The following is an 18231-nucleotide window of genomic DNA, read 5'->3' as shown; positions in this document are numbered from 1 at the left end:
ATAAATCTCATTGGAACCCCTGAAGAGGTCCAAAAGGCGATTGAGTATCTAAAGAAAGAATTTGAGATGAAAGACCTTGGAAAGACAAAACTTTGTCTAGGTCTGCAAATTGAACATTTAGCAAACGGAGGTTTTGTCCACCAATCTGCCTACACTGAGAAACTCTTACAAAGATTTTACATGGACAAAGCACATCCATTAAGTACCCCAATGGTTGTTCGATCACTTGAAATGGAAAAAGATCCATTTCGACCTCCAGAAGAGGATGAAGAAATTATTGGGCCTGAAGTACCATATCTCAGTGCTATTGGTGCACTTATGTACCTTGCTAATGCAACCAGGCCTGATATAACATTCTCTGTTAATTTGCTAGCAAGGTATAGTTCATCCCCAACGCGAAGGCATTGAAACGGTATCAAACATATTTTGAGATACCTGAAGGGTACTATTAATATGGGTTTGTTTTATACAAACAAAGGTTGCGCAGGCCTTATTGGTTATGCAGATGCAGGTTATTTATCAGACCCACATAAAGCTCGATCTCAAACAGGCTACCACTTACACACAGAGAAACTGCTATATCATGGCGATCTACAAAGCAGTCCATTGTTGTTACTTCTTCAAATCATGCTGAAATAATAGCAATTCATGAAGCAAGTAGAGAATGTGTATGATTGAGATCGATGATACAGTTCATCAAAGAAAGATGCGGTCTGGAAAATGATGTTAAAGTACCCATAATTATATTCGAAGACAATGTCGCGTGCATAGCTCAATTAAAAGGTGGCTTCATAAAAGGAGACAGAACAAAACATATTTCACCAAAATTATTCTTCACACATGATCTCTAGAAGAATGGTGATATTGATGTACAACAAGTTCGTTCAAGTGATAATCTTGCAGATTTATTCACAAAGGCATTACCAATATCAACTTTTGAGAAATTAAGATATAAGGTTGGAATGCGTTGTTTCCAAAACACCAAATGAAGTTTTCATCAGGGGGAGAAAAATACGCGTTGCACTCTTTTTTCATTAATCAAGGTTTTGTCCCACTAGGTTTTTCTAGTAAGGTTTTTAATGAGACAGCAATCAAGGCGTATTACCAGATATGTAGACACAAGCTTTATGGATATTCATGATAAATATGTATATTATGTTTTGTAAATTATTTTTTTTACACGTAGACATCCAAGAGAGAGTATTATGAAGGTGGATTGTCCACTAAACACTATTTTATACACGTAGGGCCCACTGAAAGTGGGCAACCCACTAATTTTCCTCTTCCTTTAGCCATCTATTTGTATATATATATCCTTAGCATCGAAAGAAAAAACTGCACGCACGGAAATACGAACATATACTTTGTCCTTTCATTTTCTCTTAATCTATCTTCTGTTTATCGTTCTCCTGCTTTATTTTCTCCGCTTTATGTTACTAAATTAATTAATTTTACAACATTAATCTCTATCTAAAAGTTGTATCTACAATTTACATGACAATTCTTCAAAATATGACCAAATACAACACCAACTCCAATTCTGAAATTTTAAATAAAATTATATATATTTTTTATTTTATGACCAAAAGGCCACTTAAAATTAAAAAACGCTTAGCCAAACAAAAAGTAATACTAATAAAGATACTACTATATATAATAAAGATATACTTTTCAAAATAAATTAATTTTGCATGAATCATACCCTAAATGCCCTTTCTGTTCCACCAAAGCTGGAAGACTCCGTCATTTGATAAAAAAAAATGAGATCTCATAATAATAATCATTTGTTAAGTTTGATTTATCATATGATCACTTTTCGTAAAACCTTTATATAACCAAACAGGAAACCAGACTCTGCTACTACATGGACAGAACTTCAGAGTTACCAACAGAAATTCTTCACCAAATACTCTCTCTTCTCTCCACTAAAACTGCTGCTCGAACCGCTGTGTTGTCCAAGTCATGGCTTAAAGCATGCTCTACGAACCCCCATCTCTGTTTTGATGTATCTGATTTCGTAGACTTCCGTGGTCATCAATTCCTGAGGCTTGTAGACAATACTTTGGAAAGGTATCGCCGCGATAAAAATCTACCTATTACAGCTTTTGAGCTTTGCATCTCTTTTTATGATCATATTCATTGTGACGGTCTAGTCGATAAATGGTTAGATATCATAACACATAAAAGAACTTCAAAGGTTTCACTTTTTGTGAAAAGCAGATCTGAAGGTTATTTAGAAAGATTTAGTTTGTTTGCTAATAACATATTTAAGATGAAATTCATACAACAATTGGAGGTAAATCATTGCAATATATTACTAGTGAAACGAAAAGCACTATTTTATGATGATAAAATTAAGTGTCGTAACCTAAAAAATCTAACCTTGTGCTATGTTACTATTTCTCCACTAGCACTTGAAAGCCTAATTTCACGTTGCCCTCAGATCCAGACGATATCATTTCAGTACTGTATCGGGTTCAATAGCATTCGTGTTTCAAAAAATCTTCCTAATCTTTTGTCTCTTAGTATCTTATGCTGCCCAATTGTGAACGTTGATATTGTTGCTGCACCAAAATTGCTATCTTTCGAATATGTGAACAAAGGTGATTCAGCGCCTTATTCATCTCGTCATAATCTTGACATATGTTTGGGAACGTTAGAGATTGGTACTTTTCAGTATCTCAGAAGGGTAGAATTTGTGAAGGTGACAGTTGATTATAGGAATCTCTTCAAGCTTATAAAAAAATTACACTCCGTGAAGGAGTTAATCTTACACTATTGTAGGTACTTGAGAAAAATAAAAATCTCAAGTTCGACCCTCGAGGTTTGTAGCATAGTTAAGTGTGATTTAGTAGAGAAAGCCATTTTTGATACGCCCAAGTTACTCTCCTTAGCCTTCTCCGATCAATATAGACTACCTTCTTTATCTTTTAAAAGGGCTCCAAGCCAATGCAGGGTTTCCATAAATTTAGACATTTTATGGAATGTTGAGCAGTTCATGAACTTACGGAGATCTCTAGTTGAGTTGCGTGATCAGGTTGTAGACTTGACATTGTCTACTATCTCTAAATGTTTGATCTCAGCAAGAGGAATTTATCATCTTCCCACGCTTGAAGTTGAGCATTTGGTATTATCTTATTGTGAGTTTAATACCGCGGCATATTCATCTTATTATGATGTCATCTTCTCAATTTGTTTGCCCAAGATTTTAACATTACAGTGTGACGAAAAATTTAGAAAGTTTCTACTTCAAGAATGGTTGAAGAAGAGAGAAAATAGATTTATCAAATGTACTACTTGGAAAAAGTATCTCATAAATGCTGAGATAGAGTACAAGAAAAGGACCGGAGACGATTGGATGACTCTTGATAGAAAAATATTGGTAATTAATCCTCATATTATTGAAGAGATCTATACAATCCGCTTCAAGCAAATTCAAAGAAAAGAAAAAAACAAGTATTCATCTATTTCAAGGTAACAATTTGTTATGTACAATGTATGAATTACGATATCGATACTTGTCATCCCTTGCCCTTTCCCTTTCCAAACAGTTAATGTAGTTTGTTATTTGTGCAGATGCATTCCGAGATGGATAGTTTATTGATTGGAGTGATCGCGATATGTGATAGCTCATTTTTCTTGGTTTTCTTCTTTGCTTTATTTATATTGGCAGCAATACCAAACAGTGTACTGCAAATCTTTGCTCGTGTTAACACCAATAAAAACGAAATGTCATTTGATTGATTGAGGATTTGAATTTTATGGTTTTAAATTCTAGAATATTGATAGTATGAGGTGTTAGTAACTGGGTTGTGAATTTCTTGATAAAAACACATGATTTGAATTAAATTACTGGATTCAAATGAATGCTTGTCAATTATGCTTAGCGGCTAGTGCATGTGCCAGCGTGAAACCTGTATCTCAAGGGGGCTGGCTGGATGATCAGGTAAAGCTAACACTCACTCGCGCGTTGGTTTTGTTTGGGGAGCTAAAATTGCTTTGGGAAAATGAAATGTGGTGTTTTAGGGATCGTTTGATCAAGATCCTTTAATCATGAATAAAATGTTGACGAAGAAGAGGAAGTGTGAGTTAAAGGGTGAAAATGTGAAATCTACCTGTTTTCTTTTTTAAAAAAAAATAAAACATAAAATTTAAAGATACATGCGATCAAATTTAGGTGAAAGACAAACATTTTGCAATGTGTAAGAGATCATGAGACGCACCTCTGTCAAGTTAAAACCTCAGAGACAAACATTTTACTTCGCTTCTTGAAAGAAGTAGAAATTTGTAGCTTTCTAACCACAGAAAAACTATTTCTCTTACTACTAAAAGTTTTTCTTTTGGGCCAAACAGCTAAAATCCCTGGAAAAAAAAATTGTTACTTCCACAGAGGCTATGATGTCACTGCTGTGTTTTCTCTGAGGTTTAGCAAATAAACGCCTTAATCCAAAATCTGGACCGCCAAATTGCAGTGTAAATAAAAGGGTTTCTTACGTAAATGTACAACTGACAGAAAAAAAATTCAACAAAAATAACTGCATGTACATACAATATATCGATATTGTATAAGTAGTATATAATCATGTATATATAGTGTATAACTTTGTATATATATACATCTATATACTCTATTATACAATATTTATACATTACAACAACATTCTTGTTTCCAAAAAAAATAACTTATGGCCGGCGACGACGTTGAGTAACGGACGAGGCGAATCTATTGATTGCAGAGGAGCCGTTGTTGGTGATCGTTTTTCCAAATTTAAAAGTTTGAATGATTTTTATTTTTTAAATGGTTATGTTTTTACTAAATGGATAGTTGAAAAATGGAATGTCTTGGTATTTTAAAAAGATTAAGAAGTTTGATAATATTAATTTGGTCTCAAATTAACTTGATTAAATTTTTAACCGACTTTAACCCTTTTATTCAATCTTCTCCACTTACATTGCCTGTAAATACTCACATTCAGCCCTATTTTAAAGGAGAATTTTTCTTTAACTTTCTTTTGCGAGTTTTTTCTTTTTATCTTTTTGCTACTTCCATGGATAGAATTTCAGAGTTACCAATAGAAATTCTTCACCAAATTCTCTCTCTTCTCCCAACTAAAACTGCTGCTCGAACCGCCCTGTTGTCGAAGCCATGGCTTAAAGCATGCTATACCAACTCCAGTCTCTGTTTTGATGAATCTGATTTAGGGGAGGAAGGATGGAATAATGTTACATTTGTAGATTTTCATGGTAAACTCTCGAGTATTGTAGACAATACTTTGGAAAGATATCGCCGTCAAAATCTGCCTATATCGGCTTTTAAACTTCACATCTCTTTTTCCGATCAAACTGATTGTCGATAAATGGTTAGATATCATAGCAGAGAAAAGGGATTCACAGGTTGCACTTTTGGGGAAAAGCATATCTGGAGTTTATTCGAAAAGATATAGTTTATCAGCTGATACCGTATTTGCGCATGGAATCCTTGCAGCAGCTGGAGATAAATCACTGCAAAATACTCAAATGAAAAGCACTACATGCCGAAGATAAAATTAAGTGCAATAACTTAAAAAACCTAACCTTCTGCTATGTTAGTATTTCTGAATCAGTATTTGGTAGTCTAATTTCAAGTTGCCCTCAGATCCTGACGATATCATTTCAATACTGTATCGGGTTCAATTGCATTCGTGTTTCAAAAGATCTTCCTAACCTTTTGTCTCGCTGCCCAATTAAGGAAGTTCATATTTGCGATGCACCAAAAATGTTATCTTTTGAATATGTGAACAAAGGTAAGTGGGAGCCGTATTCATATGATAAAATGTGTCTGCGTATGTTAAATATTGGTACTTGTCAGAATCTCAGAAGGGTAGAATTTGTGAAGGCTGAAATTGATGATACGGTTCTCTTCGAGCTTATACAAAAACTACACTTCATCAAGGAGTTGATCTTACACTACTGTAAGTACTTGAATAAAATAAAAATATCAAGTTCAACACTCAGGTTTGTAGCATAGAATGCTGTGAGTACTTAGTGCAAGCTACTTTTGATGTGCCCAAGTTACTCTCCTTAATCGTCAACCCAATACGGGATTTGGATAAACGTAGACTACCTTGTTTATCTTTTAAAAATGCTTCAAGCCAATGCAGGATTTCCATAGATTATTGTGATGTATGGGATGCTGAGCAGTGCATTTACTTAAGGAGATCTCTAGTTGAGTTGCATGATCAAGTTGTAGACTTGAGATTGCATAATATCTATAAAGGCTTGAGATCAGTAAGTGGAATTGATCATCTTCCGACACATGAAGTTGAGAATTTGATACTACGTCCTTGCTATTCAAATAGTTACTTTGATGTCATCTTCTCAATTTGTTGGACCAAGAGTTTAACTTTTCAGGACAGTGACCAAAGATTTAGAAAGTATCTACGACAACAATTGTTGAAGAAGAGACAATGGAGATTTACCAAATGCACTCGGAAAGAGTATATGATAAATGCTGAGATAGAGTACAAGAAAAGGACACAAGACGATTGGATGACTTGATAGGAAAATATTGGCAGCTGACACTCGTATTATTGAAGAAATGAATATAATCCGCCTTAAGCAAAATAAAAGAAAAGAGAAATAAATATTCATATATCTCAAGGTAACGATTTGTTATGCACAATGTATGAAGTATGATATCTATCATGTCTTTTGTTTTCCTTTGTATGTATACTTGCCATCCCCTTTCCCTTCCTTAACAATTAATGGAGTTTGTTATTTGTGCAGATGCCTTCTGAGAAGGATAGCTCATCATGATATGATCGATATGGATAACGCATTCTTCCAGCTTTCTTCTTTGCTTTATTTTTTCTTCTTTTTCTTTACCCAAGAATTTGATGAAGGTCGAGGATTAGGATACAAGGTTAGTAGGTAGCTGAGTGTTGTCTCACTTTGTGTGAGAGAGACAAGGACTAGCCTCCCTCTCTCTTCTTCTTCTTTTTAGTAGTAATATTATATCTTGCAAAGTTTCTTATTCTTCAATGTGAATTACTATCCGTTGCTGCATTTGCCTTGTACTTTGCTATTTTGTTGTTTTATTTTTCTTATAATCCTGTATTGGATACCTTTCTTTTGAATCGAGGGTCTATGGAAATAACTTTTCTACCCCACAAAGGTAAGGGTATGGTATGTGTACATCCTACCCTAACCCCACCTCCCCGTGACCCCAGTACTTGTAGGATTACACTGGTATGTTGTTGTTTGATGGGCCATTTCGGATTCAACCTATTGAGTTGCTGGAAATGATAGCATCGATGGAAGCTCAACAATATTTAAGGAAGCTTTGGAGTTTCCAAAAGGCCCCATCACAAGATCCCAAATAAGGAAATTTCAAGACAATCTTGATGGGCTAAAATTAGCAATTAAAAAGTATTTTGTTGGGGAAGAATAGCTAAAGCCCAAGAAAAATGAATTGTTCAAATGCTATAACTATTTGGTGGCCCAAATTCAAGTCCAAGAGGAAGAATAATAGGGCCCAATTTCATGCAAACTAGGCTCAAATTAAAGTCCAAGATGAGAGAAAATATGGCCCAAATCAGCCCACAAATAAAGAGAAAATTTCAGCATTTATTTAGTCTTTTAACTAGTTTCTAGAACTAGCATTTAATGTCATTTTTTCTTCTATGTTGACTTTATGGTATCTATGTGTGTGGGCAGCCTTCTTGGACTTTAGAAGTTGTCATTTTTTTCTTATATTTTGACATTGTAAGTCATATATGTGGGCAGCCCACTAAGACTTTAGAAGGTGTCATGTTTTTCTTATATTTTAACTAGGCTGTACAGGGCAAACCGATAAACCGCACCAAACAGACAAACCGAACCAAACCGGAAAAAAAACCTGACTAATGGTTTGGTTTGACTTGATTTGGTGTTTGGAAAAAAAATCCGACCATTATAGGGTTGGTTTGATTTTAACTAAAAAAAGTCAAACTGAACCCAAACCGACCCGATTATAGATATACTACTTTTAAATTATGTTATACATAAAAATATTTATTAAAATGTAATTTATAAATATTTTTTAAAAAATTTTCATAATTTTTGTTTTCTTTCTTACATTTAGATTTGGACTTGAGAAACCCATCTAAATAATATACAAAAAAAGTTCATCTTATAAAATTATTATAAAGTTAAAATTTCAAACAGTGTTCTGTTTCCATCTTATATGTTAATATTTTGTACTAGAACTCTTTTTAAGAAGCACTGCTCTGTGCTTTTTATTAGATACTATGAAAAAACCCAAAAAATCCGAAAAAATCTCAAAAACCCGAAAAACCCGAGAAAAATTGATATCGAAAAACCCGATTTTTATTGGTTTGGTTTATAGATTTAATAACCCGACACAAATGGTTTGGTTTGGTTTGTAAAAAATCCGAACCAACCCGATCCATGTACACCCCTAATTTTAACATTATGTGTCGTGTGTGTGAGCAACCATCTAGGACTCTAGAAAATGCCCTTTTTTTATTTATTTTTTTATCTTGAATAACTCCTTCTTACTACTATATAAAGGGGAGCTTTGTTACTTTAAAGGCAGATTTTAAAGAATAATCTATTGAGAGTTCTTTGAATCTTTGTGGAAAATTGTTTTTGAATTTATCTTTCAACCTAACTAGTTCATAGTTCAAGGTAGTAAGATAACTTCTTATTTGATATCTTTGATTTCTTCTTGGTATTCTTTAGAAGACGATTAGTACTCTTATGATGGAGATAGCCAATATTTCCATTAGCTTCAATTATAGAGAAGGTAACCAGGTTGCTGATCAACTTGCCAAGTTAGCTACTGAGATGAATAGTGAGATCATCTACACAGAATTTCAACAGTTGCTGAAAAATGTGAAAGGCCCTTATATTATGGATAAATGGCAATTACCATCTATGAGGATTCGTTATGCAGAATCGAATTTTTTTTTAAGCTAAATGTTTTTTCTCAGAAGAGGTTAAAAAATCTATACATTGTATTTTTGCCCGTTAGATACCTCCTCCGCCATACTTTTGTAAGTGATCAAGAGGTAAGGTTTCTATGTCCCCCTCTTTTGTACAAATAATTTCTATAAATAGAAAGTTTAGGGTAAAAAAAGTACTCTTTGACTTCTAAGGCTTGACAGGTCCTTTTGGTCGATTTCCAGTTATTGCCTCAACCTATCGATTGAGTGAGTTGGAGAAGAAATAGTTGTCTAGCATTACCCACAAAGCGGTCAAGATTCGATTCTAAAACTTGATTAGTTTGTCAAGTAAAGGAATTTGATTCAACTATTAACCAATTTGTTATTACTTGGATCGTGTCAAACCCATATCTTTTAATTCTTGTTTAGTTTCTTTAATTAGTTTCCGATTTTGCTTCCGCACTTGTTTTAGTTAATATTCTAGTTTGTTTCGGATTACCATCCTTAGTGTTATCAGTAAAGCAAGTTGGACCACCTTAATTAAGTCGAGGGTCTATGGAAACAACTTCTCTACCCCCAAAAGGTAGGAATAAAATCTGCGTGCATTCTACCTTACCTCAGTACATCAAAGGCTGCAGTGCAAATCTTTGATCTCTGCAACTCTTACTGAAAAGTTCCTTTATATCCTAAGGCAACCTTAAATCAAAATAGCAACTTTGCTTGCTGTAGCACCAATAAAAAGGAAATATCATTTGATATCAGTTGTTAGTAACTGGGTCGTCAATTTAATTTTTTATACAGATTTAGTGGATCTCTTAGTACAAATACATGATTTGAATAACTACTGATTCAGCTGAACTCGTATGTAACCTTCTAGCTCCGACTCTGTAAGAACCCTATAGACAGCTCTAATTTGTTAAGCTCAATTGGTCTTGCATACATCAGAATGTCTAGACTGATTCTTACACCTTGTTATCTTGGTTCAGATATTCGTAAGATAGCAATTTTGGTGCATCAACAACATGAACCTCCTCAACTCGGGAACGTAAGACATTAATTAAGGGCATAATACATAAATTTTCCCTTTAAATTTGCCTCAAATCATATTTATGTCCTCCAACTTTGAGTGTGCACAAATAGACACTTAAACTTGTATAAAGTTGAACAAATAGATACACACATTATATGTGGCATCCTACATGTCAATTTGAATCCTACGTTGTGTCTTACATATATTATGCCACATAGGACTAATGTGTCTAGCAGTTCAACTTTATACAAGTTTAAATACCTATTGTGCACACCCAAATCTAAGGGCATAAATGTGAAATGAGTCTAAGTTAAAAGGACAAATTTATGTATTATGCCTTGTTTTTACTTTGTCTATATGAGTTTAAATACCTATTGTGCACACCCAAAGTCAGAGGGCATAAATATGAAATGAGGTTAAGTTAAAGAGCAAATTTATGTATTATGCCTTGTTTTTACTTTGTCTATATGAGATTGTAATTTTTTTTTGTAATATCTATTATTTTAGGTGTACTATGTGGAGATTTTTCAAGCTAGCAAACACATAGTTTATTCATATCGTTTTTTATTGTTCCATTTGTCAATATTTATAAAAGTACTTTTTCTTAATAGAAACATGTCGTTTAGGTAATATGAAAAAATTAATATATAATAAAAAGGATATTTTCTTAATAGAAACATGTCTATAAGCTAATATGAAGAGATTGATATCTTTATTTTATTTACTTATCAATAATGAAAAGAATTTAAGATAAAGTACATCTCATTTTTCAAAATTGGATAAACAAACTAAAATGGAGTAAGTCTGTATTTTTTTAACCATAAAATTGATAGGTAATTATGTAAACTGTGAATATAACTTTTCTTCTTAAGATATAAATTTTATTAAAAATCATTTATTCTTTTTGAATAAATCTACTTTTAATAAGATATTTATATTATGACGCAAAGCGCAAATAAGTTCACCAGTTATTTTATAAGTCACAACCCTTTGTATGACAATTGAAACCTTTGTGTCTTCCCCACCTTCATCCAGAAGATTTTTTAATTGCCTCTTTACCCAAATTGAACCCCAAAAAACAGACAGAAAGGATATATACTGCCAAGTCGATAAAAGATCCACATCAAGTTGAGTTTAATTTATATACGAGATAGAAGAGATGCTAAGACAAATCTGAAAGGAAGTTGATACTGCACATGTGAAAAGCATAAATAACTATTTAGAAACTCTGCTTTCTTAGATACATTTTGGATTATTGTTTGACAAACAAGGGGCTCAACTAGATTAGCTATAATTTCCCATATTTGGTAATTAGTACTCTATTACGTACCTCTTACCAAGTATATTTGAATTTTGTTAGTTGTTTATGAAATTTGTCAGCGAACAAAAATTGGTAGTGATTTCTTGCTTTTAGTGAATTTTGTACTAAAGATCCGTAGGTAAAAACCTTCGTTTTTTGTTAGTATTTGCTTTCATGTATCTCTTATTAAATTCCATTTTCCTAGTTTTTATGCAGATCTTATATTTTTTTCATCGTGTCATCGGAGAGACGATTAATCTATCCGAGCATGGGATTTCGGTGAAACTTTTCCCTTCTTGTTCATTTTTCTTCCTTTCAGTTTGATTTCACATTGAATTTCCTGAGAATGGAATCTGTCAAATCGAATTCAGATTCATCATGTTTTTCCAAGTTTTTAGATTGTATTGTTTTTACATTTTTCACAATTAAATGCTTTTTAACAAGAGCAGTTTGAGTGTGCAACAATAAATGTATCATAGTTACTTTGAAGGAAAATGTTTTCAAATTTTCTCAAGTTTGGTTAGTTTAAATATTTTGGAAAATATTTTCAAATCAATTTATTTTCCTCAAATTTAAGAAAAATGACTTTTCTTCAAAAAATAAGGAAAACATTTTTCAAAATCATTTTGAACCTCACACCTCAACTTTCTATCTTAATTTAAGCTTCGGATATCGATTCTCGATTCTAATGTTAGATCCGACTCTTGATTCTCAATTCGAGACTCCACTCTTGACCTCGATTCGAGATCCTAAATTTCAGATTGAATTAGAGTCGAATCTCGAGTTAGGATTAGAGGTCGAATTTCTGATCGAGTACAGGATCGGGTCCCAAATCAGGTGTTGGGATGGGGTTTTGAGTTGGGTTTTGGATCAAAGTTCGGCAGTCGGGTCTTTAGTCGGGTGTGGAGGTTGGATCAAAGTTTGGTAGTCCGATCTCTAGTGGGGGTCAAGTTGGGCGTTGGGGGTTGGGTCTCGGGTGGGTTCGGGAATTGGGTGTCGGGAGTCGGGGCTCTGGTCGAGGATCGGGAATCGAGTCAAGGTCTGAGTCGAGTCTTAGGTCGAGAGTCGGTTCTTGAGTCGGGGTCGAGATCGGGTGCAGAAATTCTCGTAGCAAAGCAAGAACTAGAATGAAGGTAAAATTTGGATTAGAAAAAATGTTTTGGTGAAAGGTTGGATTATTTTATGCAATGTAATGTTGGAATTATCATCATATCATATCATATATATTATTAAAAGTGGGAAGCTACAAAAGTACAAAATTGGATTACCATTTTATCCTATACCAAATTAAATTATTATAAAATATCTAATTATTAATTAAATATTAAATAGTAATTATATCATATTATACTAAATACAAGTGGGAAGATGTTAGGTCAAAAGTTGAAAGACAAAAACATCAATAGAAATTTTTTTCCACATTTTTACCCTTTCAAAAACTAAATTAGTTATATGTTTCTTTAATCTTTTTTAGAAAATATATATTTTCATTTCTCTTCAATTTACTAAACATAATCTATTTATAACATAAAGCTTATCTTTTTATTATAATGAATTTCCTAATTATTATAAGAATAAATTTCCTAATTGTTGTAATTAAGAAGACTTAAAGTTAGTTTCTTTGCCTACTATGGGTATTCATTTTCTTGCCAATTAAATTATAGTCATATCATAATATTATTATATTAAATTAAATTACATTAAAACTTAAAAGAGGAAGATGTTAAGTCAAAAAATGAAAGATAAAAATATCCATACAGAGTTGTAAGACATTTCTATCCTTTTAAAAACTAAATTAATTACATTTTAAATCTTCTTTATATAATTATTTTTCAACCAATGTACAGTCCCTTAATTAATTGTCATTTTCCCTTATTATTTTGATTCAATTCATCAATTTAATATTTAGAAGGCAAAAAGTCATCACTAAACCGTCATATGCCTCAAATAAAACAACTCAAAAGCTTCATAAAATTGATTGTTATTAGTTCTACTCTTCTTTTTTCCTTTATTTATTTATTTATAATATTTTTTTTAGATATTCATATTCATAACTCATATCTAAAGTTCTTAATATCTATTACTCTAATTTTTTTCATATTCATAACCTACAAATATTTAATTTATAACCTTAAGATATCTTTTGATATTCCTCCATTTTTATTTATATAAATTCAACTTTTTTGTTTCAAGAAAACCCCACTCAAGGTTAACCTTTTTCATTCTAAAGGTAAAGTAGTAAAACACTCGTATCAATATTCTGATATTTGATTCATGCTTTGATTTGAATTGATGAGGAGGGTTCTTGAATTTTGATTAGTTGGGTGATAAGGTGTTGACAAAAATTGGAAAAAATATCTTGATTTTGTATTTTTTTCATCTATATTATTATGATTAGAGTCTTAAGAAGGATATGTATTGTACTTTTTTTCCTCTATTTATTTATGCATTTTATTTTTACTAGACCGCTTTGATTTAATTTTCTATGAATTTCTAGTTATAGTAAGTCTGTATTTTTATTAGCTTAACTAAACATGAAGTATACACTGACTATTTATCGAACTATTTTTTTTGAAATTTAGTAGGCTAATTAAAGAAGAAGGAAAAGGATGAGAAATAGTTAAAAGGGAAAAGTGATTATGAAGAAGGAGGTGATTTTGGAATAAAAAACGATTTTATTGCAAGTAATTTTACTTCTTTGTATTCAATTCCGACCAACTCAAAAGCATCTTTAAATAGTCCTAAATTTTGGATATGAAATCCCCTCGATGTTTCGATCATTTGATATATTATTCGCTCAAAACAATTCGCGTTTGGTATACGTTAAATTTTTAAATTAAGCTTTGAAATTTAATGACTGATTGATAATGGAAGAAGAAGAAGGAAGAAAGACTGGAAATAGCAAAGATAAAAGCAAGAAGAAAGAGGAGGAGGAGGAAGGAAGAAGAAGTCACTAATGGCTAAAATAAAAGGAAGAAGAAGCGTATGGCCGAATGGCTAGTTCGGCTAATTTTCTTGTAATTAAAATGGCCAAGTGGTCATTTTGTCTAATTAGCCCTAAAAGGGGAAAATAAAATAATTAGTTTATATTAAATATAGTCAATTTTTTTTACACAAAAAATAGCCAAAATGCGAATTTAGCCACGCGAGAACCGTGGCTGAATGGGAGAAACCCGTGGGTGAAAAGATAGCCAAAAATGGATATGGGCTCAACAAAGTTCAATTCGGCCCAAGGTCGTTCGTTGTTTCTTTTTTTTCCAGAACTTTTTTCGTCGTTTATTCTATTGCTACATTTAAAAAAAAAAACTTTTTTCCTTTTTTTCCAAAACATTTTCGATGCAATTATTTTCATGTATAAATGGTGTGTAAACATATATATGATGTATAAATAGTTATGTAGTATATATAATGTATCAATATTGTATAACTAGTGTATATGTAATGTACTGATATTGTATAACTAATGTACAAACATGTATTGATATTGTGTAAATGGTATGTAAATGTTTATCGATATTGTATAAATATTGTATACATGGGTATCGATATTATATAAATAGTGTATAAACGTGTATCGATATTTTATAAATGGTGTATAAACATGTATATATGATGTACACATAGTTATGTAATGTATATTTAAGGCATAATACATAAATTTGCCTTTTAACTTGGCCTCAAATCACATTTATGTCCTCCAACTTTGAGTGTGCACAAGTAGACACTTAAACTTGTATAAAGTTGAACAAATAGATACACACATCATATGTGGCATCCTACATGTCAATTTGAATCCTACGTGGTATCCTACATGTATTATGTCACATAGGACTAATATGTCTGCTAGTTCAATTTTTATACAAGTTTAAGTATCTATTTGTACACACCCAAAGTTAGAGGGCATAAATATACAATGAGACTAAGTTAAAGGGCAAATTTATGTATTATGCCTTAATTAAGAGACGTAATATTAGGCATTAATTCGAGTGTCATATTTACTGTCAGTACTACGATATTTCTGCTCTTAGTAATTCATACCTACGTTATTCGGATTCAAGTGTGGATATCTAATAAAGCATAAACATAACTTAGTCTTATTTCATATTTATACATTTTAACTTTGTGTGTGCACAAATAGGCTTTCCACTCGTTCTCATATTCGAAAGACAGCAATTTTGGTGCATCAACAATGTGAATTTCCTCAATTAGGCAGGAGAAGATGCTAAGAGACAAAAGGTTAGGAAGACTTTTTGGAACACGAATGCAACTGAACCTGATACAGTATGGAATTGATATCGTCTGAATCGAAAAAATTTACTATGTATGAGGGATAAATATGATGTGGCAGATAAAAGTTGTGCAAGGAACAAAGTATTTTTATCCTTTGGTTCAACTTTTTCATCTATTCTTTTTGTAATTGTTTCAAATTTTACTATTTTCCACACCTTAATATTTTATTTCTAAAAAATGGGAAATTCTATATTTCTTGCCTAACTCATACTATTTTTAATATTTTGACGTCATTTTCTCTATTCCATATAAGTTATTTACATTACTAAAAATAATTATTTAAAATTATTTATTAATCTATAAAATTAAGATAAACTAATAAATCAAATCATTCCCATTGTATCTTATAATTAGTTTTTCTTGAAAGTGTAAATAAGATTTATAAAGTTGCGAATAAATTCTTAAGGAGTAAATCTGTAAAATTATCATTTTTATTTATGATTTGTTAAGGGACGTGTAAAAAAAAGTGAATAACTAGTATAAAAAAATTAAAGGTTGTATAAAATTATTTTATTTTATTCTTCTCTCAACAATTCAATAATTTCAAATTCATTATATTAACATGATAAATTACAACTTGAAGTATTTTTCATATTTTAATATCTAAATTAATTTTTTTTTAAATCGAAATCAACTTCGAAGATTAGTTAGTGAATTTTGATAAGCAAAAAAAAAAAGGACATGAATCAAAACCAATTTATGTAAAAAATAATTATGAGATTTTCACCTAGACATTTTTTTATATATTTTGTAGTAAATTATATTCACCTAATTAAAACTTATAGATCTCAAGATATTTTTGATAATTCAAGAAAATTATAGTCAGCATAATTAAAGAAAAAGTAAATAATTATAAATTAGCAAATAATAAAAATTTCTTTTCTGATGGCAGTACAGAAAGAGATAAATGTCATTATAAAAATTAAAAAATCAAACTAAAACAACAATCAAATTGATAAAAAAAATGTGTACTATATTCATTTTGAATTAGTTTAAATTATTAGAAATTAATTAAATTAATTAAATTAATTTAATTTAATCTTAATAAAAAATTGATCCAACTCAAGCTATGAACAATTGTACTCAAAACTCATATATTAATTACATAAAAAATCGATCAAAATTTCCTGCATAAAAAAAAAAAAGGAAGGCCTACAACTAATTGGATCGGCTAGCTAATACCATCAAAAACCATTCTCCAAAATCAAAATTTTGAATTCCAAAGCATTCTAAATTATGTCATAAAAATAATACATGAACATTTTCTGTAGAAAATAGAGAAACAAATATTTTGAAAGAGGAGTGAAAAAAAAAAAAAGGGATTACGAAAGAAAGAAAAGACAAGGCTTTAAATGGCTTGAAAAGTGAGACCCAATAGAGTCCACATGTCAATAAAAGAATGTCTCACACAAGTATGAGTTGGCATGCCTCACACATAATAAAAAATTTCGTCTAAATCCGAGGGCAACCTGAAATTAGAGTGTCAAGTGCTGATTTAGAAACAGTAACAAATTGCAATGTTAGATTTTTTAGGTTACTGCACTTAATTTTATCTTCTGAAAGTAATGTTTTACGTTTCAGTATTTTGCAGTGATTTAGCTCCAATTGCTGCAAGGATTCTATTGCAAATATAGTATCAGCTAACAAATTATATCTTTCTGAATAATCTTCGGTTTTGTTTTTCACCAAAAGTGTGGTTGGAAAAATGCGGATTAACATAAAAATATATATGATCAAAATAATGGAAATAAAATGGAAAAATAATGACACCAAGAATTTACGTGAAAATTCTTTTAAATAAGAGAAAAACCACGGGCCAAGAGGAGCAACTGATATTACTATAGTAACGAATTTTACACTGGATAGTCACGAGTATAATACTCAAAGTGACCACAATACACTCAAAAGAAATAACACTCTTTTGATTTTTTACCTTATTAAAATATCGCTCACTCTATTTTTCTTCATAAACTATCTTCTTATAGTCTATGAAAAACTTCACTTTGCTCTCTAATATTTTTTTCTCTCTATCTTGGTATCTTGGTGTGTTTTACAAATGAGCAAGAGTGTCCTATTTATAGGAAGAGAAAAAAACTTCCTATGTTAGGCTGGTTTAACAAAGGTGTGTGAAAATATCATTTGAACAGTTGTCCATTTCAACAAAGATGTGTGAAGATGTTTTTTGACCGATTGTCAATTTCAATAAAATGTGAACAAATAGTTTTGACCATTGATCACATCTCCAATAATTTTTTCCAAAGGAAGATAAAACATCTTTCATAAACTCATGACCAGACCTTACCGATGTGACCTGTGAAACTCGTTTCTCTCATGATATCTAACCATTTATCAACTAGACCTTCACAATCAGTTTGATCGGAAAAAAGAGATGTGAAGATTAAAATCCGAAATAGGTAGATTTTCATCGCGATATCTTTCCAGAATATTGTCTACAATCCTCGAGAAATCACCATGAGAGTCTACGAACCTACCATTATGCCGCCGTGCTTCTAAATCAACTTCAATTTCAGCTTCAAGTGTCAAAATCAGATTCAAACTCAGATTCGTCAAAAGTAGTGTAAAAATCAAATTCATCAAAATTCAAACGGGGATTCGTATAGCATGCTTTATGCCATGGCTTGGACAACACAACGGTTCGAGCGGCAGTTTTAGATGGGAAAAGAGAG

The 18231-nt window shown here is 31.6% G+C and overlaps 1 protein-coding gene and 1 pseudogene across 1 annotated transcript; both read left to right on the top strand.

Moving 5' to 3' along the window:
• The first annotated feature begins 1864 nt into the window (after positions 1-1864).
• LOC129886867 (F-box/LRR-repeat protein At3g58900-like) lies at positions 1865-3604 on the top strand. Its single transcript, XM_055961753.1, has 2 exons — positions 1865-3474; positions 3577-3604. The coding sequence occupies exons 1-2, from the start codon at positions 1865-1867 to the stop codon at positions 3602-3604; spliced, it is 1638 nt and encodes a 545-aa protein (XP_055817728.1).
• A 1422-nt stretch (positions 3605-5026) lies between these two features.
• Positions 5027-8958, top strand: LOC129891262 (uncharacterized; annotated as a pseudogene).
• Positions 8959-18231: the final 9273 nt, after the last annotated feature.

The sequence above is a fragment of the Solanum dulcamara genome, chromosome 1 (genome assembly GCF_947179165.1).
Source record: "Solanum dulcamara chromosome 1, daSolDulc1.2, whole genome shotgun sequence".
NCBI classification, from domain to species: domain Eukaryota; kingdom Viridiplantae; phylum Streptophyta; class Magnoliopsida; order Solanales; family Solanaceae; genus Solanum; species Solanum dulcamara.
The sequence above is the reverse complement of the archived record's forward strand: the minus strand, read 5'-3'. Positions and strand labels throughout refer to the sequence as shown.